Raw genomic sequence first — 26,034 nt, forward strand, 5'->3', positions numbered from 1 at the left:
GGCCGGGGGGACTGATGGGGGGTGGCCAGGGATTGGCTAGGGGATGGGCTGTCAGGTTACAGATGGCAGGTTGAGTCTGCGCATGGCCGGCACCATGTTGCATGGCTCGACCGCTGCAGGTCGTCAGCCATGCGCATACCAGGACCCAGCCATTCTCTGGCCGATTGTGGCACGGGGGTGGGTGGGAGTTTCACCCGGTGCCGGTGCTAGCCCCTCATCTGTCCTGGAATCGGTAAGGGGTCGGCGCTGATTTTTTTTGCTTGTAAAAGACCACACAAGCTCCGCTGGCACCGGTACTTAGACGCTGATTCGGAGAATCCAGCCCCAGATCTTTAAGTAAAACATTAAAAAACTGTTTTTGTATAACAAGAGTAAAAGATAAGCATTTGGTGGGAGTAATGGTTCAATGATCTACTCAGCTCAAGGATTAGACAAGGAGTCACAAAAGGATCCTTACAACATTCTATACATCTCTAGAGCTTCTGCTGTTTTCAGCCCTCCAAATCTGCCATAAGCCTCCCTTTTTCTCTTCATCTAATACAGTATGTCTCCCAATATCGAGGGTTCACTGGATTTGTTGGTCCTACTCTTTTTCTGAATTGGAACATGTCTCCGTACTTCCCCTATTTCCTTTTTGAATGTATCCCACCGTTCGGTCACAGATTTACCTAAAAGTGGCTGCTCCCAGTGCACTTATTCAAATTGGCCTTCCCCAGTTTAGAACTTCAATTTCAGGCCCACCCTTGTCCTTTTCCAAAACAATCTTGAATTTAATAGAGTTATGATCGCTGTCTGTAAAATGTTCTCCCACTAATACTTCAATCACATGCTCGGTTTTGTTGCGTAGAATTAAGTTGAGGTCCCCCTTGTCTTGTTATGCTCTTGGCGTAGCATAAGCTGCTTCCTTGATGTTCACTCTGACAAAGGAAGATTCAGACGTGGAGATAACTTCAACACGTTTATTAAACTATTTACAATTCTCCTATTCGGATTCACCACTACTGTTAATCCTTCTATAGCTACTCAGACTGACGAACCAGTCTGCTGCAATCCATGTGGTGGGTGTGATGTTGAATCAACCCTGTGTCTATACTCACTGAGTGTCTCCACTGGAAAGAGGAAGACCATGTGTGTTGTGCCCTTTATATATGGGTTGTTGTAATGCCCCCTTGTGGTAGTGTCACCTCTGTGTGTATCGTGAATGCCCATTGGTCGTGTCCTATCTTACTGACGTATTGGTTGAGTGTTTGTGTGTCATGTCTCTGGTGCTCCCTCTAGTGTCTAGCTAGTATACATGTACTTACATTTACCCCTTGTGTATCTACAGTGATGCATATCACCACTCTCCTCTCTTGTAGGATCTTCTACATACTGGCTGAAAAAGCTCTTCTGAACATTTTCAAAATTCTCCTTCGTTTGAACCTTTCACACCACGACTGTTCCAGTTAATGTTGGGGAAATTGAAATCTCCCACTATCACTACCCTATTACTTTTACACTTCCTCCATGTTTTGTTTCCTATGATCTTCAGTTGTTCCCAATTTTACAAATAGTCTAATTTTATAAATGCCTGTTATGATTTGTTCTTCCACTCTTTTGCCATCTATTCCTTTTTCTATTACTCTTATCTCCAGATGCCTGGCTTTTCCTGGCCAATCCAATGAGGCTTTCCCACTTCATGGATATAGGGACTGATAAATGGATCGATCTTTCATTACTTACAATATTCCAGAAGGAATCCAATCTTCAGCCTTATACTTTTGCTTTCACTGTGCTTCTAGTTTAATTATGTATCTTTAAGGATTGTTGCACAAGTTATAAACAAGGTTGAAATGAACAAGCTCTCCTGGACAAGAAGCACTGGGTTTGAGGACATGAATGTAAAATTCAAAAGTTTCAAGCAAAATTATAGATTAGAGAAATACATTTTTTCTCAACAAAATAGATATATAGACATGCCAGAGAAGGGTGTCAGTTTTTAGTTTAAGAAGAAGCTGGATGACGATTGTTGAGAAGCAAGATTGAGACTTATGGGGTTAGATTCTATGACGCCCAGCCGGGTCGGAGAATCGCCGGGGGCCGGCGTGAATCCCGCCCCCACCGGCCGCCGAATTCTCCGGCACCGGATATTCGGCGTGGGGAGGAATCGCGCCGCGACGGTCAGTGGGCCCCACCCCCTGCGATGGGCCGAAGTCCCGCTGCAGTAATGCCGGTCCCGCTGGCGTGAATCAAACCACCTCCCTTACCGGCGGGACTGGCGGCGCGGGCGGGCTGCGGGGTCCTGGGGGGGACGCGGGGCGATCTGGCCCCGGGAAAATCCCCATGGTGGCCTGGCCCGCGATCGGGGGCCCCGATTGCGGGCCAGGCCACCGTGGGGGCACCCCCCGGGGTTCGATCGCCCCCCGCCCCCCCCTCCAGGACTCCGGGGGCCTGTAGCGCCGCTGAGCCCGCCGTTCCAGAGGTGGTTTAAACATCGGCGGCGGGAGAGGCCTCCCAGCGGCGGGACTTCAGCCCATCCGGGCCGGAGAATCGCCGCAGGGGCTCTCCGATCGGTGGGGCGAGATTCCTGCCCCCGCCACTTCCCGGGTGGCGGAGAATCTCTGCCACGGCGGGGTCGGGATTTTAGGTGCCCCCAAGCGATTCTCCGACCCTGCTGGGGGTCGGAGAATTTCGCCCCAGGTGTGTTTAAATTCGTGAAAACGGCCGTAAAGGCCTGGGAAATCGGCCCATCGGATAGGGAAGAATCGCTGCTCGCCGTAAAGCAGCGATTCGTGTCGTGGGGCGGCCGTGGGGGGGAGAGAATAGTGGGAGGTCGGGAAAAATGTCGGGAAGGCCCTCCCGCTATTCTCCGACCCGTCTAGGGGGGCGGTGAATCACACCCTTAATCCCGATGCCGGAGCGAAAACCGGAGTGTTTCACTCCGACGTCGGAGGCTGCTCCCAGCCCCCTATTCTCCCACCCCCCGGGGCTAGGAACGGCACCACGTCATTTACGCGGGCCGGGCCTTGGCGCCGCGTAAAAGCGGTGCCGCATAAATGACGTCACCCGCTCATGCACGGTTGCCGTCCTCCCCGCGGCTGCCCCGCAAGATGTCGGATGGATCTTGCGGGGCGGCGGAGCAAAGGAGGTCCTCCTTCAGAGAGGATGGCCCGCCGATCAGTGGGCACCGATCACGGGCCAGACCCCTTTTGAGGCCCCCCCCCCCCCGGTGGAAGAACCCCCCTCATCCCCCCCCCCCCCCCCCGGCCACCCCCCGACCCCCAGCGTTCTCGCACTGTTCCCGCCAACAGCGACTAGGTGTGGACAGCGCCGGCGGAAACCCATCGTGTTGGGCAGGCCACTCGGCCCATCCGGGCCGGAGAATCACCGCTCGCCCATTTCAAACGGTGAGCTGCAATTCTCCCGGCGACCAGCCGTGAATCTCGCCGCGCCTGTTTCGGGGTGGGTGGGAGAATCGCGTGCGGGTGCCGGGGCGGCGTGGTGGGACTCGCGTGATGCCCCGGCGATTCTCCCACCCGCCGTGGGGGGGGAGAATTTTGCCCATGACGTTTTCTCAGGGGAAATTGCTCTTCCCTTCATTGATCTTTCTTTAAAATAGTTAAAGCTACTTATTATATAAATATAAACACATCATTGGAGTTTGACTGTGAGCACAGAGCTAGACTGTACAAGTTTGCAGTTAATATTCTCCTTGCGAGATTAGAAAACCTTTTGTATCGTTTTGTTTGTTTATCTTTAGGGACCAGGGATTATTTAAGGAGATATTTTTCAGGGTACAATGAGGTTTCACAATAGGGTAAACTACAAACGCTGGTGTGGAAGCAGCAACATTAATGAAACTAATGACCTTTTGTCATTTCATTCTTCCTTAATATTCTGGAAGGTTCTGAAGAAAACTGTGGACTGAAATAGGCTGAATCTTGGGAATGGGCTAGAATGCATTCCCCCGGGATCTTTGCCAGTGAATCTGCCAAAATCTGCAGTGTCGAGGTGGTCCCTTTATCATCAGGCCTGTGGGAGGTGCTCATGCCACAAAAGATGTCTTTGTAGCTGTCTGTTTCTTGAGGCAGAAAATGGCCTGGGAAGGGTAGCCAGCTGGAGGACAGTTGTGAGGAGACCTTCACTTCGCAGAAAGGATTAAATAATGTCAATTTGGTTGCCTGCAATGTTAAAACAAAAAAATTGTGCTAACCTTGAATCTTTAAGGTCCTGATGTATGTTCCCAGCCTGTCCCACCAGACAATACCCACATGCTTGAACGGCTGCTACAGCTGGTCCCACCTAATTTCTGGCTATTCTAGCACTGTCCCGCTGACATTGAGGCATTTTGCTCCTTGTGTTTGCTATAAGCATAATTATAATTCAAAGCAGTTATATTGTTTTCAAAATTTGGCCATACTTTTATGTCAAACAACTATGATTGGATAATATTGTATTGTTTATATTGTAATGGTTATCTTGCTAATAGCTCAACTGTTTTTATTCTCCACAGCAACCAACACGACCACCACCCAGGTAATGCCAAGTTGGTATATTTGTTCGGAATTCGACCATGTATAGAATGATTTTTGGCAGAGTACATTGTTAAATGAGAAAGAAAATACGTAGAGCGGGCTCCTCCCTGGGCATGTTCTCTGGTGGTGGATATAGCTTGCCATTGGCTGTCGACGGGGGTTTCTGGCCCTGCCAATGTCCAAACTATTTTGGGTGGCTCGCCCGTCCCATTGCTGGGAAACCGCAGGGGGACCGCCTTTGAAGGGACTGGAGGAACCTGCCATGGGAAGGCTAGTAAAGACCTATACTTTATCCTACTGGCACACACTTCCATAACCCTTATGACATCTTCTACACCAAAGCAAAATACTGCAGATACTGGAAATATGAAATAAAAACAGAAAATGCTGGAAATACTCAGCAGGCCTCACAGCATCTGTGGAGAATGAAACAGAGTTAAAGTTTCAGGTCATGAGAACTCACAGACCTCAACAGTTCTCTGTTTCTCCCTCTACTGTTGTTCCCTTCTTGTGTTGATGCTGAAGATGATCTCAGAATGGTCACATCTGTGCGATAATTGTGTCAATTTTTAGATTTCTGGCTGAGAAGCTGGCTCCTTAATCCACAATGGATAATGGGAATAAAGAGCGCTCCAACTAAATTACATTCTACATGCAGTGGGGCTGAAATTCCTCGGCTGCAATTTCATTAAAATGCATCAGAATTGCTGAGAGTCAACATATCCAAGTGTGGCCGAGGTTTTTAGGATAACCTCACTTGGGCAAAGCTTTAGTCCATTCCTGTCGAGGAAAGAGGGTGGGGTGAAGAATGGCTTCCCAAGACCAGAGTGCACATTATCCTATACTCAGATAGGCTCAACTGTAGCGGCAGCACAATACACTCCACCAACAAAATGAATGCAGGAGCCACCTGAGGTCTAAGACTTTGATCGCTGAAGATAGATTTCAGAAATCGCTTTGCAAGTGATTTCTTGACAAAGCGACACTTTAATGCAGCCACTTCCCCTTGGAACACAGGTAAGCAGATTTCCACCAGACTTCTAACTTTGAACCCAGCACTCAGATGTTCCCCAATCTACGAAAATGTAATACTCATTCCCTCTATTCCTGGAACTACAAACGCTGCGGTGAAAGATATGTTGAAATATCATCTCAATTTTTTGTTTTGTTTCTGTCACAATTTAGAATTTCTGGCTTTCACAATTCAGGGATCTTGGTCTATTCTTTCTCAGAATGTTACTGCTACATCAGATTTAGCTCAGAAGAGATTGAAATCTGCCTAAACTGAATGAGGGGGGATAAATTTTGAAAGTTCATGAAATGTTGTTTCCACATAATGGAGGTAATGGGTGTCTCGCCCATCAGCTGGAGAGCTTCCTCGTTACCTCTTTTAAGCAAGGCCCGCTAAATGACTTGCCACTCAGGCATTTATCTGGGCAGCAGTGGGCCTTCCCCAAGATCAAGGACTCTAGGGGAGGATGTCCCACCCAGTGAAAGCTACTGGCCAATCTGATGCCAGCAGCGCTATTGAACAGCAGCGGCACGGGGAAGGAGGTGGTTGGTGCTGGTGTGACACACACCCGAGGCCTCGGATCATCATTGGATCACAGGCGAGTGAGGGCAGGAGGGAGTTCACAGGGCAGGTGGTTCAGAAGCAAGGGCATAAGTGTGGTTCTCAGCAGAATACCACCCTTCTCTCCCAGCCACGCCCTTCTCAATGCCAGGTCCTCAATCAGGCACTGAGTACTGTCAGGTGGATGTACCTTTAAGAAATGGGTATTTATCAAATAGCTGTAGTGATGTCAGTGTGTGGGTGGAGCTGGACTGTCTGTCTTTCACTTTCGTTTTTGAGCAGGCAGCTGCAGTGTGTTTTTGGTTTCGTTTTCAGAGTTGGATAGCTGCATTCAAAGCAAGCAGCTGTATAACGATCTCTCTCTACAAGCTAAAGAATGTCTCCAGATCATTGATGATTTCAAAGTAATGCCTGTTTCTGTAGAGCATTTAAACCTACTGTCTTTATTTTTAAAAGGATTTAATTTATGGATGTTGTTTGGGAAGTTATTAAGGGTTACCAATAGAATATTGTATTTGGGAAAGTATCAGTGTTTGTAGTTGATAAGATGTTTACTATGTGTTTATAAAATGTTAACTGTATTCAGGGAATAAACATTGTTTTGTTTTAAACATATTTTAGTTCTCTGTTGCATCACATCTGTAAAGTGGGCCCTTGCGCTCTCCATAACCAAAATCTATCTAAAGTTGTAGGTCAGGTGAACTCCATGATATACTTCGATGTTCTCTAAACCCTGGCCCGTAATAGTACCTTGTAATGAGGGAACTGCCACAGAGCCCACAGCAACTTGTTATGCTAACAACATAGCGAGCTCCCTGTTGGGTTAATATCAACAGTGAGGCTCTGTTGCTCTTAAGTGGAATTTTCCACCATGGAATTAACTGTGGTGGACGCAGGAAGGCGATAGGATGCCAACCCACCACCCTCCCACTGGATTAAATGCTGTCCACCACCAAACGCACCACAGGGCAGACAGTAAATTCCACCCACTACTTCAACCACAGACGTTAGAAATCATTAACTCAATCCAGCCAGGAGGTTAGGTGATTACACTGACCTATTTTCTTCCCTGTGGGCTAACTCAACTCAATGGGCTGGATTCTCCAAAACTGGGGCTATGTCCCCACGCCAGCGTAAAAACACTGGAGTTTCACTCCCCAGCATCCAACAACAAATAAAGAGCAATTCACTTACTTTCTGGGGGCTGGCAGGGAACTGTCATGATTCACGCAGCTTTGGCTACGGATACGGACCCACAAACTTCCAGTTCCGAGTCTGCGCATGCACAAGGTGGCAGCCACCAGCGGCTGCGCCGAGCGCCATGGAGGACTTGGACCACGGACTGGCACTAAGAGAAAAGGTCCCCACAATCAGCTCCGCGCTGCTTCATTCAACTGCCTGATCGCGGCCCCTGCCGCGCATAAGGGCCCCCTCCCCCCCCAAATGTGGTTAGAACCACGCCATCGGGAACTCGGCTGGCCAAGATCAGAGTATCGCTGGAAGGGCCTCTGGCAATGGCCCCCCCAGCCATGCGGCATAATGTGCGGGCGGGCGATTCTCCGGGGACCGGAGAATCGCGGAAGTGGCACCGGGCCCGATTCGGGCGTAAACGTCGATTGTCCACCCCAGCGCCAAACGCAATTTAGGCACCAAACGTGATTTCGGCACGGGACTGCAGGGAATCCTGCCCCGTCTGTTAGAAATTGATGCACATGGTGTCGTTTTTCAGCTGTGAATCAGTGCAAAGCATACCCAGTTAGCGATAGAGCCTGTGGTAGTCACCATTGTTGTATATATCGCATATGAGGTGTATTAGGGTAAGGCTCCTGTAATACAGGTACGGGGGTAGATCCCTGCCTGCTGGCTCCGCCCGGTAGGTGGAGTAAAATGTTTGGGCTCCCGAGCTGCAGCATTTTGGCAGCAGCTGCGGGAGGCTACACATCTCTGCGTAATAAAACCTCAATTACACTCGACTCTTGTCTCGTCGTAATTGATAGTGCATCAATTTACTACGTAGAGATTTTACAACGATGGATCTCCGCATCAAGCCTGATCGCTTGCAGCTGCACCCTCAAGCAGACAACAGCAAGTCGGCCTTGGCACATTGGCTAGCTTGCTTCAAAACATACATCGGATCTGCGACAGAACCACGCTCAGAGGCACAGAAGCTCCAGATCCTGTATACGTGGCTGAGCTCCGATATCTTTCCCCTCATCCAGGATGTGCCTACCTACACTGAGGCCATGGCGCTACTTAAGGAGAACTACGTTCAGCAGACCAACAAAATCTACGGCAGGCACCTCCTGTCCACGTGGCATCAACTCCCCGGTGAGTCTGTGGAAGATTTCTGGCGTGCCCTGCACGCCCTGGCGAGGGACTGCGATTGCCAGGCCATTTCGGCCATTGGATATTCCGAACTTCTAATTAGAGATGCGTTCGTTACGGGCATAGGGTCAGCGTACATCCGCCAGCATCTCTGAGAAGGGGCTACCCTCGACCTCGCGGTGACCAAGAAACTAGCGATCTCACTCACAGTCACCTCCCGCAATGTGCAGGCGTATGCCCCCGACTGCACGGCCCACCCCTCCTGGGCATCGTGGACCCCGCCGGCGAACACCCCATCATGGATCCCACCAGCAACCACCCCCAGCCAACCCAGGCCTGCGCCGCGTGGCAGCCAACCATCCTAGGGGACCCAAGTGCTACTTCTGCGGACATCCCCGGCAGCGCTGCCTGTCGCGGAGCGCGCTCTGCAAGGCCTGTGGGAAGAAAGGACGCTGCTGTATGCCAGGCCCGCTCGATCGCCACTATTGTCCCTGCACCCCCACATGCAACCCATGGGCGCTGCCATTTTCCTTGCCTCAGTATACATGCGGCCCGTGGGTGCCGACATCTTTAATGCCGTGTACCCCGTGGGCGCTGCCATCTTCCCCGCCTCAGGGTCCCTGCTCGTCGGGCACCTCATCGGGCCACTCATCACCTGCAACCACTGACGACAGCCACGCCTCACCTCCATCACGATCAACCAGTCCTGACCACACAACCTCGCGACCGCATCGGCGACAGTGAAGGTCGATGGGCACGAGACATCCTGCCTTCTGGACTCCAGGAGCACTGAGAGCTTCATCCACCCCGATACGGTAAGGTGCTGCTCCTTCACAGTACACCCCAAGAACCAGAAAATCTCCCTGGCCTCCGGATCCCACTCCGTGGCGATCCGCGGGTACTGCACCGCCCCCTCACCATCCAGGGCGTAGAGTTCAGCGGCTTCCGGCTCTACGTCCTCCCCAACCTCTGCGCTGCCTTGCTAATCAGCCTGGACTTCCAATGCAACCTCCAGAGCCTAACCCTGAAATTTGGCAGACCCCTACCACCCCTTACCTCACGACCCTTCAGGTCGACCCGCCTTCTCTGTTTGGCAAGCTCACCCTGGATTGCAAGCCCTTCACCACAAGGAGAGACGGTACAGCGCCCTAGGACAGGACCTTTATCAGGTCTGAGATCCAGCGGCTGCTACGGGAAGGTATTATCGAGGCCAGCAACAGCCCCTGGAGAGCTCAAGTGCTAGTTGTAAAAACCGGGGCAAAAAACAGGATGGTCGTTGACTACAGTCAGACCATCAATCGGTACATGCAGCTCGACGCGTACCCCCTCCCACGTATATCTGATATGGTCTATCAGATTGCGCAGTACCGGGTCTTCGCAACGGTGGGCCTGAAATCTGTCTACCACCAGCTCCCCAATCACCTACCACCAGCTCCCCATTCACAAGGCGGACCGCCCGTACACCGCGTTTGAAGCGGACGGCCACCTTTACCACTTCCTTATGGTTCCCTTCGGCGTCACTAACAGGGTCTCGGTCTTCCAACGGGAGATGGACCGAATGGTTGACTGGTACAGACTGTGGGCCACCTTCCCGTTCCTGGATAACGTTACCATCTGCAGCCATGACCAGCAGGACCACGACGCTCACCTTTCCAAATTCCTCCACACCACCAAACTCCTCAACTTCACCTACAACAAGGAGAAGTGCGTGTTCAGCACTAACCGATTAGCCATCCTCAGCTATGTGGTTCAAAATGGAGTTTTGGGCCCGACCCCGATCACATGCGCCCCCTCATGGAACTCCCCCTCCCCCACTACCCCAAGGCCCTCAAACGATGCCTGGGGTTCTGCTCGTACTACGCCCAGTGAGTCCCTAACTATCCGGACAAGGCCCGCTCACTCATTCACTCCACCATTTTCCCACTGACGGCCGAGGCTCACCAGGCCTTCAACTGTATCAAGGCCGACATCGCCAAGGCCACGATGCACGCAGTCGACGAGACGCTCCCCTTCCAAGTCGAGAGCGATGCATCAGACGTCGCTCTGGCCGCCACCCTCAACCAGGCAGGCAGGCCCGTGGCATTCTTTTCACAAACCCTCCATGCCTCCGGAATTCGGCACTCCTCCATTGAGACGGAGGCCCAATCCAGAGTAGAAGCTGTGCGGCATTGGAGGCATTACCTGCCGGCAGCAGATTCACTCTCCTCACTGACCAACTGTCGGGGCCTTCATGTTCAACAACACACAGCGGGGCAAGATCAAAAATGATAAGATCTTGAGGTGGAGGATTGAGCTCTCCACCTACAATTACGAGATTTTGTATCACCTCGGTAAGCTCAACGAGCCCCCCCGATGCCCTATCCCGAGGTACATGTGCGAGCGCACAAGTGGACCGACTCCGGACCTGTAGGACGATCTCTGTCACCCAGGGTTCACCCATTTCTATCACTTCATAAAGGCCTGCAACCTGTCCTACTCCATCGAGGAAGTCAGGGCTATCACCAGAGACTGCCAGGTCTGCGCGGAGTGTAAACCGCACTTCTACCGGTTAGACCGAGCGCACCTGGTGAAGGCCTCCCGCCCCTTTGAACGCCTCAGCATGGATTTCAAAGGCCCCTCCCCTCCACCGACCGAAACATGTACTTTCCTAACGTGGTCGATGAATGCTCCAGATTCCCCTTCGTCATCCCATGCCCCAATATGACGTCCGCCACCGTCATCAAAGCCCTCAACACCATCTTTGTCCTGTTCAGTTTCCCCGCCTTCGTCCACAGCAATCGAGGATCCTCATTTATGAGCGATGAGCTGCGCCAGTACCTGCTCAGCAAGGGCATTGCCTCGAGCAGAACGATCAGCTACAACCCCCGGGGAAACGGGCAGGTGGGGTGGGAGAATGGGACGGTTTGGAAGGCCGTCCAGCTGGCCCTACAGTCCAGGAATCTCCCGGCCTCCCGCTGGCAAGAACTCCTCCCCGAAGCCTTTCACTCCATTCGGTCGCTCCTTTGCACTGCGACTAACGAAACTCCCCATGAACGTCGCTTTGCCTTCCCCAGGAAGTCCACCTCCGGGGTTTCGCTACCAATGTGGCTGGCAGCTCCAGGGCCCACTCTCCTCCGCAAGCACGTGTGGTTCCACAAGGTGGACCCGTTCGTTGAGAGGGTACAGCTACTCCATGCAAACCCGCAGTACGCCTACGTAGTGTACCCCCACGGCCGCCAAGACAAAGTCTCCCTCAGGGACCTGGCGCCAGCCGGGTCCTCATACAACCCTCTGCCCCGGCGCCACCCTCCCTCCCCCCAGCGCACCCCACCACAGCCCCCACTCCAGGATCCGTCCTCCCCTTGGTCCCACCCGGGGATGAAGATGAGGTCGACATGCTCCTGGAGTCACCAACGACCGAACCGACGCCTGCATCACCACCGGGACTACGGCGCTCGCAACAACGGATCAAGATGCCCGATCGTCTGAATTTGTTAACTTTTCCTAAAATGTTAATCTATGCATGTAAATAGCCTTCCACCACCCCCGCTGGATTCCTTTTTAACAGGGGGTGAATGTGGTAGTCACCACTGTTGTATTGTATATATTGCATATGAGGTGTATTACGGTATGGCTCCTGTATTACAGGTACGGGGGTAGATCCCTGCCTGCTGGCTCCGTCCAGTAGGCGGAGTATAAATGTGTGGGCTCTCCGAGCTGCAGCCGTTTCAGCAGCAGCTGTGGGAGGCTACACATCTCTGCGTAATAAAGCCTCGATTACACTCTACACTCGTCCCGTCATAATTGATAGTGCATCAAAGCCTACAACCAATCTGTGCAGATTTTAACCTGAACTGTCTGCCTTACCAGTTTTGCTATGCCTAGAGTAGCTCAAGGATAAGCAATTGTGAAGAGCAATGGCCAGGGTGGCAGAAAATCAGAGTTGTTTTGCTGATCCTCCTCCTTCTTGTCCATACGTAGTACATCTCTGGATCGTTTGGGACCATAAAGCAATTGCTGGAGATTGCTCAAAGCCCACAAGTACCAGTTGAACCCTATACAAACAAATTCAAGTCTGGATAATTCAGGATCAGACTGCTCTATATGGTCTGGAACTAAAATAGTTAGTTAGTGCCATCAACTTGAGTGTTTATTAAAATATAAGAACGGATAAAAGGTTCTGATGAGAGACCATGGACCGAAAATGATACCTTTAATAATAATCTTTATTATTGTCACAAGTAGGCTTACATTAACGCTGCAATGAAATTACTGTGAAAATCCCCTAGTCGCCACACTCTGGCGCCTGTTTGGGTACACAAAGGGAGAATTCAGAATGTCCAATTCACCTAACAACACGTCTTTCGGGACTTGTGGAAGGAAACCGGAGCACCCGGAGGAAACCCACAGGGAACGTGCCGATTCCGCACAGACAGTCACCCAAACTGGGAATCGAACCTGGGACCTTGGTGCTGTGAAGCAACAGTGCTAACCACTGTGCTACCGTGTCGCCAACCTTTATTTCTCTCTCCACTGATATTGCTTGATCCGCTGAATATTTTCAGCATTTTATGTTTTAATTCAGATTATCAGCCTCCACAGTATTTTATTTTTTATAAAAGATCAAATATTAGATATTTTTGTTACGTATATTGTGATCTACCTTGCTACTGAAATCAGACCTGCATGATAAAAATTGACAAGTACAAAAGAGGATTGAGCTGGAATGAATAGGCAGAAAGACTTACTCTGCTCAAGTGAACATGCAGTCCGTGCAAGAGAAGTGTTTTTCTTATAACCTGCGGTCCCATGACATATACATTTATTGTCTTAAGGATGGGAAGGAACAATCAGGGGAAATTAGTCCGAGTGATCAAAGTGGATCTGAGATCTTTACTGTGGGACATTAAAGATAGATGATGAACATGTTTCCCAGCTTGTGGCAGAAGTGAGAAAGCTGCCTGCGTCAAAATAATAATATGTCTGTGGTTTAAGGGAAGCATCACAAAAAGGAACCTTGGTAGAAGTCAGACTCACGTCTGCTTGAGCTCTCAAAATAACAGCTGGAATGGAGATTGCTGCCAAGTATACCAGGAACAAACAGTTCCGAGTGAAAAGAGTCATTCAACCTTGTTAGAGCTGTGGTAAAAGAAATCAGCATCCAGACTGCTGCTTGTGTAAGAAGAGTTAGTGTCATAACTGACATTCCCTCATAGGGAATGGGCAATATGATGTTGTTATCCCTGCCTGGACGCAAAGAATTAAATATTAATTTGAACTTGACATAAAGGCTGTGGTAACCATAACTTTACCAAAAGTCGATGAGGAAAGGTTTCAGAATATTACACTCCAGGAAAAGAGACATCTTACCGCATATTTGTTCTGTTCTTCATTGCCAGTTCTTGAAAAAAATTGCAGTCCGAATTATATATTTAAGAGGAAAGGTCCCTCATTCATAGGTTTTGTAACCTGAAGCTAAACTGGGCCAGTGGTAAGACCCATGGATATATTCATGGAAAAATATGCATCCTTATTCAATCAGAAATTCAGTGCAGTGAAGGATATCCATGTATAATGTAAAAGACTGGATGGAACAAAAAAAAATTATTGAAATCCTTAATCAATACCTCCAGACTCAACAATTCCTGCACCATGACACCATTGCAGAGATTATCACATCGATGGGTAATGGTAGTGATCAGGCTCCTGGGTCAGCCTCTGGTGAGCGTCACACACATGCTGCACCACATCAGGTGGAGTCAGGGACTCGTGAGGGAGCGGACAGTCAGAGGGCTGCCCAATCCCAGGGAACAGCTGTCGTCTGGACAGCTGTTGCGCTTCTGCAAAAGGTGACCCCCTACACTGCTGCAGATGCTGAAGCAGAGCCCGAATCTACAGGAAAGGGTCAGCAACCTTCCAGCACCTGCAACTGCAACTGGATGAACCCAGCCGCCTTCAGGTGCAGGAGATGGTGTTGGCAATGCGTGACACCCAGGCCAACACTGAAAGTTCATGGACTAGATTCTCCGTTTGGGAGACAAAGTCCCCACGCCAGCATCAAAATGGTGGCGTTTTACGCCAGGAAAACTGGCGCAAAACGGCAACTGATTCCCTGCTCTGGAGGGCGCTAGCAGACAGGCAACATAAGAGCTCCCATCTCTAGTTGCTGATACGGCCCAGAGCATTGCCGGGCCCGTTGCCGCGCATGCGCACGGCGATGGCCTACAGCTTCAGGGTGGACGCAGCCCACGGACCCAACCTGAAAAAATAGTCTCCCCTTCAGCCAGCCCGCGTGCCCGGACCGTTTCTCCCCCCCCCCCCCCCCCCCCCCCCCAGCCCCGAATAATGCTCCCCGCTGTCCGTGGATCGGCCCTCCCCTGATTGTGGCGACGCTGGACTGAGTCTGCAGCCACCATGCTGAGTTCCCAATGGGTGAGACCACACATGTACCATGCTATCGAGGACTCAGCTGGCCGGGGACAGAGCATCGCGGGGCGGGCCTCGGGCAATGGCCTAAAGCCATAGATACTCTACCCCTAGAGTACGTCGCTTTTAAGGGGGCGTAGCACCGCCGCCGCCGTCCCCGATTTTGGCATCATCGGGGATTGTCCGCCCCGTCGCCAAACGGGATTTCGGCATCGGGGATCAGAGAATCCAGCCCCCATAAGTTCATAAAATATAGGAGCACAATTAGGCCGTTTGGTCCATCAAATATTCCCCACCATTCGATCTTGGTTAATCTCATCCTGACTTTAACTCCACTCTCCTGCCCGTTCGCCATAACCCTTCAACCCGATACCAATTAAAAATCGGCCTAACTCCTCCTTAAATTTACTTGCTGTCCCAGCAACCCCTGTCCTCTGGAGTAGCAAATTCCATAGAAAGGGTGGTGTCTGCAGTGGAAGGCCTGGGGCAAGACGTAAGAGCCATGTGTCAAGACATCCAAGGCTTGGGACACACTGAGAGGTTGATAGTAGAGCCTCAGGACAGGGGAGCCCACTCACAGGACATATACCTGGCCCCGATGGACATTGCTGTGATGCTCCAGAGCTTGGCCCGTTCACAAAGGGTCATGACTGAGGGCATCAAGAACATTGGCTGGGAACTGATTAACCTTAGCCAGTCACAGAAAGCCATGTCACAGGCACAGACAAACATGACACAGTTCCAGAGGGTCACGACCGAGGCAGTGAGGGACATTGCTCACTCGCTGCGGCCCATGGTCTAGTCTCAGTGCTCCGTGGTTGAGGGCATCATGGCCATAGCTCAGACGAGGGCGAGTCTCCAAGACTGGCAGCACCAGGTGACAGTGGTGTCTCCGCATCTCACTCCGGTCTCCCCTCCGTCCCATGGACTAGCCCCCGGGGCCAGCGAGCACCCCAAGAGAAGAGGAGGTGAAGGGGCCCATGCTGGTGCCTTCCGTAGGGGAGACACTGGAACACTTCAGCCCTTCCAAATCCTCCCCCCGCCCCCAACTGGCACATTTCATAGGCAGCGGGCAGAACAGGCTGACACGTCATCACATGTGACATCCGAACGTTGGCCGGGCCCTTGACACATCCCACATGGTTACACCCTCACCGAGAGGGCTTGGGGGCAACAGTGTAAGCCCACCTTTTATGACAGCATCCTCAGTGAGTGACCCTAACCGTTCACCTCTCTGCTCGATATTTTGGACCTACAAGAGGAATCGCCAGCCCACATACAAGGATCATCCGGCTGGACAGTGGCATATTGTTTTAAAGATGGGACTCCGACTTCACCAACGAGGAGCAGCAGGGCTCATCTCACAGCGAGTCGACATTATCCTCCTTCCCGCTGAGACTGCCAACCCAGAGCTACCACCCTATGGTGATGCTGGTATGACTCTCAGAGGGGGAGCTCGGTAGTGGGAAGGGGTGGAAGGTTAGGGAGAAGGTGGATTGAAGGCTAAAGGAGAGAGAAGAGGTGAATGGACTAAGGGGCAGGGAAGGGTGGGAAGGGAAAGTAAAGAGTTGAGAGTCTCGCGAGAAGGCGGATTTTGTGTAGGGTTGGTGAGTAGGTGGGTTTGAAGTAGGGGACGGGATAAAAGAGGTGGGGCAGGCCTGCAGAGCTGCCACTGTCCCATCCTCTTGGTTGATAAAATTGGGAAGTAATGAGATTGTCGCCTGTGCAGTGGTCCTAGATCATGCGTTGGACGGCCTGCCATGCTAGCTCAGGCTCCACACCCAGGTCTTCCTAGACACCATCCTCATCCTCCTCATCAGAAGAAGTCTGTCATTCTTCCTCCTCCTCATCCTGCATGTCGCCCAACTGCTGCGCGATGTCATGAAGTAGGCAGCAGGCCACCATGATGCTCGATACCCTCCGGCGGCTAAATTGGAACACCCCACCCGAATGGTCCAGGCAGCTTAAGCCTATCTTGAGTAAGCTGATGCACCGCTCAATGACGCACCTGGTTGCTGTGCGAGCGTCATTATAACGGGTCTGCACCTCGGTCTCGGGCCTCCGCACAGGTGTCATTAGCCAAGACCTCAGCGGGTTATCCTTGTCGCCCACTAACCAACTCCCACCCAAGGGAGCACCTCGAAGATGCTGGGAACCTCAGAGTGCACCAGGATGTATGCATTGCGCACGCTGCCTGGATATCGGGCGCACACCTACTGCAAATTCATGGAGTGGAACCGCTTCCTATTGATGAAGGGCACCCCATGTCAAACCGCTGCTCGGAGATTTGGGTTTCCACCTGTTAAATAGATGCAAATGGGTGAAAATCACCCATTTGCATGACACCACCAGCCCAGGGCATGTAGCTCGTGCCACCGCCGGCGCTGTACCAAAGCATCAGAACGGGATTGGCACCTGGTGCCGATCCTATTTTCAGCCAATGCTCTTTTCTCCCCCAGATCGGGGAACCCATCAACAGAGTTGGGCAAAGGAGAATTCAACCCTGGACGAGATTCTCCATTTGGAAGACCATGGGCTGGATTCTCCAATTCTGTGGCTTATTCTACAGGATCCGTCTTATCTTATGACCAAAATGTCGGCGGTGCCTCCACACCAATGCTCCACCCGGTGGGGGCTAGCAGCCGCGCCATGTAAAGCCCCCCCGGCTTTACCTGTCGTTACGGACGCAGAATGGTCAGGTCCGTGGCCACTCATGCGCACGGCGGCGGCCTGCGGCGGCCATACCGTACAACATGGCGGCGGCCCCACGTGGACCCGACCTTCCAAAAGCTGCCCCCCTGTAGCCCCTCTCGCCACCCCCGGACCACCCCGACCAGTCCCACCAGGCCCCGCTGAAGCCCCTCCTGTCAGCGGAATGGCTCCCCCACCCGACTGTGGCGGCGCTGAACACGGTCCGCTGCCGTCACGACAGGTTTACGAAAAGTGAGAGGACACACGTTCCACACCATCGTGAAGTTGGCTCATCAGGGGCGGAGCATTGGGATGGCCCTCAGGTGATGTCCTGAGGCCGTCCCAACAGCAGACCCCGCCCCACCGCCTCGCATTGGAATTCATTCCCTGGATTTTCTGGGTTCCCCTCTTCCCCCAAATATGAGGGTAACCTAACTCACCTCCCCCACAGAGCCCCCCTAAATAAAGATTCCCATGTAGACACCCCCTAAATAAAGAACCCCCCCCCCAAGAGACACCCTAAAGGAAGACTCCCTAAATAAAGGGACCCCCTAAAGGGCCTCCCCCAGAAAAGAGATCCCTGTCTGGAAGCTAGAGATCAATCCAGAGAGAGGCAATGAAGATAATTACTATTGTAACACTCACCTGTGCAAAACACCTGCTGGCTCAGACACAGAAAGCACCACGTATCAATTCCTGGAAAGAGAACTGCAAGCCATTCATTAACTTCCTTTACTAGGTGTGATTGACAGCTTCCACATACATAGCTGTCAACCTTGTTTCATTCATATTCCTTCACGGTTGAGTAACTTAAGTGCTCTCACCACAATGTTTATAACATCAACCATCTCAAAGATAGTTAAAGCTGTAAAATTCCACTTGACCACTTCAAAAGCACTCAAGCCTGAAGGGGAATTGGAAAGCTCTTAACTCTCTTTGAAGTGATTGATGTTTATAAACACTGTGGTTACAGCACTTCAGAGTTACTCAATTATGAAGGAAATGAATGAAGCCAGGCTGACAGCTGTGTGTGCGGAAGCTGGCAATAACAGCCCAGCAAGGGAAATGAATGAATGGCTTGCAGCTCAAGCGTCTGAAGGATTTAAACATAGCTGCCTGGTTTCTCTTTCCAGAAATGGATACATGGTGCTTCCTTTGTTTAACCTAGCAGGTGCATGCCCAGGTGAGTGTTAAAATAGTACTGCCAGTCTGGACTGCTCTCTAGCTTCCAGACAGGTTTCCCTTTTCTGGTGGGCTTCCTGTCTAGGGGCTTCTTGACGGGGTTCTCTTTTCTTGGCGGTCTGGGGGAATCCTTTTATTTAGGGTGTCTTTGGGGATCCCTTTATTTAGCAGGTCTCTGGGGGTGCCTTTATCTAGGGGGTCTCTGGGAGGGGTCCCTTTATTTAGGGGTCTCTGGGGGAGTGGTAGGTGGGGTCTGCTGGGGATGGAGTGGGCAGGTCTTGCATTGTGAGGGGAGAGTCGCCCTCGAATGTAATTTGGCACAATCTTCCTCAGGGGTTACCCCCTTGGCCCACAGGAATGTCCACTACGTCAGGGACATGCTTGTCCATACTTATAGTGATTCTCGCCCACGTGATTCTCGCCCGGTGCTGATACCGATTTCTCACGGACGCGGGATTCTCCGCCACATCAGGAAGTCCGCTACCAACGATGGAGAATCCAGACCCCTGTATCTTCCCCAAGCTCTGAAATGTTGTCTTCTCTAAACCTTTCCATTTCTCTCTTCCCCCTTTATCATGCTTGTTAAACTCGTGTCCCAGACCAAGCTTTTAGTTCCAGGCACTATCCCTCTCCCTCAACATTTCTTTGTGTACAGTAGGTTCAAAATCTATTTCATAACACATGTGAAACAGTTTAGGACGCTTTACATGTTGAAAGCACCATATAAATGCAAATGTTTATTGTTGAATTAGATCGCATGAAGGCATACGTTTAAACAATTACACCAGAGCTATGGGCAAGCCTAATGGCATCTGCAGAAAGATCTGACAGTGATACAAATAGTGCCCAGAGAATAAATGTTCATGAAAATTCTCTGCCCAGTGCTGAAGAGTTTGCCAATCTCAGTGGCAGCCAACACTTTTCTAAATTGCACTGCTTCAGAAAGATTTTTCTCAGGCTTACCTTCAATTACAGTTTCCTGAAGAAAGTCCAGATTTGATAACAGTAAATACACATCGAGGACCTCATTGTCACAAGGTTGCATTTTTGTGGAGCATCTGCACTACATATATTTCTAAAAGCCATGGAGACACTTTCAACAAATCTCCAAGGAACTGAGTGAATCTTGGATCATCTCCTAGTGACAGAGAGATCAGAGTAGGAACATCTGCAAAATCTCAAAGCCGTTTTCAAGTATTTACATGAATGTGATCTTTGAGTAGAATTGTTCAATTGCTCACTGCTACAATGCTCCCTCGTGTATTTGTTCTTTTATTGTTAAAAAACTTGGTATTTAATCAGCAAAGAAGAAAGTTTGAACAATGACCTCTCTCCTGATTACAACAAACAAGAGTTGCAATCATTCTGGCCAATTATTACCAGAACTTTATTCCAAACATGTTGATGATGACATACCCATTGAATAGACTCCCTTTGTAAGACTTTAATAGCATGTGCAGAGCCGCTTGGACAGTGCGACCTTAATTTGCTACTAATTCTATCTGTTGATGCATCTCAATCAAGTACAGGAAATTGACCAACACCCAGTCTGTTCGAAACAACTGATAGTATTCACCTCCTATGCCCTAACTACATCTAAGGCCAGTTAGCCACTAATCAATAGGAAACCCTTGCAATTATATTCAAGTGAAAACATTTTATACATAGCTTTTCAAGCATTGTTTGCTCTGTATACTGATCATAGATGTTTAACCGTCATATTCTTTCGGAACAATGAAATATCTGTTTCGGCTTCAGTATAAATTCAAAACCAGCCCATACAGTGATCAGCTTATATGTATGACATCATGTTTAAACTACCAAAATTGAATGCCAATGTAGATTTTATGTCACACTTACGTGCATCAGTTTCATGTACTGATGAAAGACCTGACCATCACAATTTTATTTTACTGAGCAGCTGAACTCACTTCCAATCATGGTCAATGACAGACATAACGTGCCAAATAACACATTGCAATTGGTTTCCCCCATGTTGGAGTTTTTCCAACTAAACTACAATTATGCAGTCGGCATCGAGATGAATGATCAATTGAAGAGAAGCTGGCTTCCTGGGTTTTGTTCCTCCACCTCAATTCCAAATTGCTAGGATCCAGAGTTTGCACACCGGTCATCCTGGTATACTTAGAATGAAAGGGTCATCTAGAACACATGTGCCTTTCCCAGATAGCAACATGGAAGATGCCATTCATGAGTGTCAAGCCTGACAGATCATCGAACTATAAATATTGAGCAGTCAATGGCAATGAATTTAAGTCAATTTTGGATTTTCAATCTAAGTAGCCCGATGTTATTCTGACTGATAATTGACAGTATTTAGTTGCCCAATATGGATTTCTTACAGAGTTGGTCTCTGACAAAGGGCACGCTTTTAAATAATTAAATTGTTCTCAATTTTTTGGGAAGAAACATCTGCTTCATATTATTTTGCCAGCATGTAATTGGGGAAGTTTCAAGGATTGCCCGAATGTTCAAAACTTCCTTCAAGGTGTTGAAAGACTTGGCACCACAGATCAGAAATTGGCTGTGCATCTTTGGAGTTATTGAACCACGCCTCTTATCTTTATCACTATGGAATGGGCTGAGTTGTCCACGCAACAGAGGTTACAGGTTTATTTTTAGATTTTTAAACCTGACTTGGAACAGCAATTTTGGAGGAAGGGACTTGATAATGATGGATCTTCAATTTTGAAGCAATATTGTGTGGGAAAGAGTATTATGCTTTGACTTCCATAGAAGTGTTCTTGAGGTGCTGGGAACAAAAGCAATGTGTTATTATCACCAATTTAAATGTTTCTTCAACATTTCCTTTCCTTTGAAAATATGTTTATTCAGAAATTTTCATAATAACCAAAACAGAAATAATCAAACAGAAAAACACAAGAGAAGAGAACTAAAATATAAAAACTAACCTAAACCTCCTAACAGCTGACGGTGACTAACTTCTTGAAAAAGGAAATAAATGGCTGCTTCTGAGGTAAAAACTCTCTACCGACCCCCTGATGGTGAACTTAACCTTCTCCAAATGTAAAAATGACATTAGGTCACCCAGTGAAACTGAGGCACGAGGCGGATTGGGAGACGCCACCCAAGCAAATTTCACCTCTGGGCTATCAACGAGGCAAAGGCAAGGACATCCACCTTCGCCCCAAACTGAATCACTGGTGAATCCACCATCCCAAATATGGCCACTAGCAGACACGGATACAAATCTACATGGAGTATCTCTGATGTGGTATTAAAGGAAGAAGCCCAGAAGCCTATCAACTTGGGACAAGACCAGAACATATGTGTATGGTTAGTCAGCCCACAAGAACAGCACTCACACTCATACTTAACCCCAGGGAAGAACCCACATATCCTTGCCCTGGTCAAGTGCAGAACCTTAAAGTGAATCATAATCAGCTGAGCACATGAAGAGGTGGAGCTAACCCTATGTATGGTCTCGCTCCACACCTCCCCATTAAGAATGGGACCCAATTGACTCTCTCATTTCACCCTCAAACTACTCAATAGCTCTATTGCCAAAGAAAACAGGAGTAGGGACAGTGGGCAGTCGTGTCTCGTGTAGCTTGACATCTACGTTCAAAAGTGAAATAGGATGGTACGAACCACACTCTGTCGGGTTTTTATCCCTCTTAAAGAGCAAAGTGATAGGTGGCACATGTGGCGCAGGGGTGAGCACTGCCTACGCTGCTGAGGACCCGGGTTCAGTCCTGGCTCTGGGTCACTGTCCGTGTGAAGTTTCACCATTCTCCCCGTGTCTGCATGGATCTCACTCCCACAAACCAAAGATGTGCAGGGTAGGTGGATGGCCACGCTAAATTGCCCCTTAATTGGGAAAAATAATTGGGTACTCTTAAAAAAAAATTATTTTTATTTTAAAAAGCAAAGCGATAGAGGCCAGAGTGAGGGTAGAGGGCAGCACTCCCCAGGATAGGGAATCATTGAACATGTCCAGAATTAAAGGCACCAGCTGCTCCGAGAACTTACAGAATTCAATCGGAAAGCATCCGGACCAGCACCTTTGCCAGATTGCATCAATACAATACATTTTAAGATTTCATCAGCATGTAACGGAGATTTCAATTCACCGCTTCTCTCCACCCCAACAATTGGGATGAGTAAGTCATCCAAAAAGTCAGACATGACTGACCCACCCGCAGGAGGCTCCGATCTGTAAAGATCATGGGAAAAAGTTTCAAAAGCTGCATTAACCCATGGAGCGGAAACGTGGTTCCTGCTTAAATGGAGAATCTGTGATTTCCTGAGAGGTCACTTGTTGTTTAAGCTGGTGAGCCAAAGGATGACTGGCCTTCTTCTCTTATTCATAAAACATGCCCCTTGAGCATCACACCTGGCTCACTGCCCTGCCAGCCGACAACAATTCAAACTGTGGGCGCAGTTATTTCCTACTTGCCAGCAATTCCGGGGTAGGATCAAGCGAGTACTGGTAGTCCACCTCCAGCATAGAATCCACCAGCCTCTGCTGCTCCACCCTTGTTGTCCTCACCAAATACGCTCTCTCAGAGATTATTTCACCGCCGAAGGAAGGTGAAATTGATTCAGTCTTGTTAAATTTGATATAGTCCTCTATGGCAGTGGACATATGCTCATAATTCTTTTTATCCGCTAATAGTGTTATGTCTAATCTCCGTGGTGTTGGGTGGGGCCAGACTCCAGCATCAAATTCACAAAGTGCAGGGCATGGTCCAAAATAACAATCGCTGAGTACTCAGCTGCTACCACTGAAGGGAGGAGAAACCTATCTAATTCCGCAAAAATACTTGTTGGGCATGCGAAAAAATTAAAAATCTTTATTACTTGGATACAAGAAGTACCAAGGATCTATCGCCCTTCCATCATGAAAGATGCCAAAGCCCTGAGGAAGAAAAGATTTATGTGTGGAATGATCCAATCGAGGGTCCAATTCAGGTCCCCACCCAAAATAAGCTGATGTGAGTCTTAATTGGGGAGAGAGGCAATAAATTATCTTCGTTGGGGTTGGCCAAAATCTTAGAAGCAGAGAACTGAACCCATTTATTAATTAAAATTGCCGCACCCCTGGCCCTAACATCTAAATCTGAATGAAATACCTGCCCTACCCATCCCTTGCACAGCCTATTTGGCCTCTGACCTGCAAATGGGTCTCTTGCAAAAACACCACGTCGGAGTTTAAACTCTTAAGGTGAGCAAATGCCCTCAACCTTTTCACTGGGCCATTCAAACCCCTTAATTTCCTGGAAACCAAGTGAATTGGGAATCTCCAACCATTCCCCCCCCCAAAAAAAATCCAGAGTCAGCCCTGTCCACAAGAGAGATTACCCACAGGATACTAAAAAGGTACAGCAAACAGATCCACACAAGATGGCCACCCAACCAAGTCAGCAAATGACCCCACTCCCTCCCCTTACACCATTACCCTTAAGCCACGCCCAAGTACAAATAGAAATAGAAGCAAGACAAGTGAAAACTACTCAAGCTCATGTCCAACAACCCTAAACAAAACAAGAACTCCAAGCTCATTATCTAAAAAAAACTCTATAATGAGCTACAGTGAACCCTTCAAAACTGCTCCTGTTAACTAACCCCTGAGTTAGCAGGCAGGGTCCCGACTGGAGAAAAATAAAAATTGATATAAACAACAAAATACCAAAACCCCATGTACCTAGCTCACCAAAAAGAAGCTATATTATTAACATAACAAAGAAAACTTCACATAGTATAAAAACCCAAATCTAAAAGAACTATAAGAACTCAACCTCATTAAGAACAAGAAGAAACAAGAACAAACCTGAAACCCCAGCAATGTAACATTCAACATGCCCATCGACAGAACCGAAAACGCAATTGCACCACACCCAACTTGTGTCTTTCAACCAAAGAGTCCGCCTCAAGATAAAAGAATCCGCCTCTCCCGGTGTGTCGTAGAAATAGTCTTTCCCCTCAAAAGTTACTCTGAGCAGAGCTGGGTAGACCAACCCAAACCGGAATCCACTTTTATACAGGACGGCCTTGACTCCATTGATAGTGATTATCTTCTTTGCCAACCCCGCACCCTTGTCCTGCTAGAAACTGATGGAGTGGCCTTCCCACTTAAAGTCGCAATGTTCCCTTGCCCATCGCAAAACCTGTTCCTTTTCCTTGAAGCTGTGGAACCTCATCATTACTGCACGTGGTGGATCTTCAGGACAAGGCTTCAGCCAAAGTGTATGATAGGTTCGGTCCAATTCAGACAGGGCTGTGAATCTACCCTCACCCACCATCTTGCTGAACATACCTGAGAAGTAATCCGCAGGTGTTAGACCCTCCCTCCCCTTCGGTAACCTCGCAATCCGAATAATTTGCCTCCTGGACCTATTTTCTAGGTCATTGATATTGGCTCTCAACGATTTATTCGTTTTGATCACTGAGGACATTACCGATTCTAGCAAAGCAGTCCGATCGCTGCGGCCCGCTGAGACATATCTTTGATCGTGGCACCCCGGGCTTCAATGGTCTAATTAGTTTTCCAAAACAGCTCGAATGGGGGCCAAGGCCTCTCAAATGATTTCCTGAGGTCTTCCGACAATTTGGCGTCAATGCTTTTCAAATTCTTTTGCCAAGAAAGTGAGAAAGCACCTCGGCCGTTAGTGGAGTGACGGAGAGCCAGAAACTGACTCCGCCATTTTTTCTTGCCGATGAGCTCTGAGAGGCCTCAGGCTTCCATTGATGAGTCACTGCTCCCAGCTGCCTTTTCCCTGAATGTGTTGGGCAATTCCATCATACAAGATCTTTAGTACAATAACTATGTGGGTTTTTGACAGTAAACAATCCGTGGTCCTCAGAAAAGGGGCAAAAAGTACATACTCCAGCGGGGGCCACCTCGTACGTGCCTTCCCCCCTTACATTGCGCCACCAGATGTCTTTTTCAACATTTCAATGTCATATTCCGTTTACAAGTCATGATAAAAACATCTGTCACGTTTGTCAGTTTTTTCAGTAAATTGTTTTGTGCAATTCCAGACCTCCTAAGAGCATACCCAAAGAAATCCAACAACTTCCTCCTAAACCTAGCCACACACACAGTTTCTCAGGACCGGACCACCTCCCACATTCCACAAACAAGCCATCAACAACCCACTCTGAAAATAACATTGGGTGAGTTAAATCAAATACTCAACTGAGATAGCTAACTGGTTTTATGACTTGAAAACAAAAGCGACAGTTACTCTCTAGTAAATATGATAATTCAACATTTCGGCTTACTTTTATTTTCATTTCAGATTACATAGGAGCAAACAAAATGAGGTCTGTATACTCTTGTAGATCCTTTTCAGTTTC

General features: G+C 49.1%; 1 protein-coding gene across 4 annotated transcripts in view; it reads left to right on the top strand.

Moving 5' to 3' along the window:
- Window positions 1–26,034, top strand: part of LOC119963074 (cytokine-dependent hematopoietic cell linker) — a 177,595-nt gene that overhangs the window by 109,914 nt on the left and 41,647 nt on the right. For all 4 annotated transcript variants that reach the window (XM_038791642.1, XM_038791643.1, XM_038791644.1 and 1 more), the window contains 3 exons: window positions 4,493–4,515; window positions 25,717–25,851; window positions 25,977–26,001. In XM_038791642.1, the coding sequence (XP_038647570.1) occupies window positions 4,493–4,515; window positions 25,717–25,851; window positions 25,977–26,001 (183 nt within the window). The remainder of the gene's footprint in view (window positions 1–4,492; window positions 4,516–25,716; window positions 25,852–25,976; window positions 26,002–26,034) is intronic.

This window comes from Scyliorhinus canicula, chromosome 3 (assembly GCF_902713615.1).
Source record: "Scyliorhinus canicula chromosome 3, sScyCan1.1, whole genome shotgun sequence".
NCBI classification, from domain to species: domain Eukaryota; kingdom Metazoa; phylum Chordata; class Chondrichthyes; order Carcharhiniformes; family Scyliorhinidae; genus Scyliorhinus; species Scyliorhinus canicula.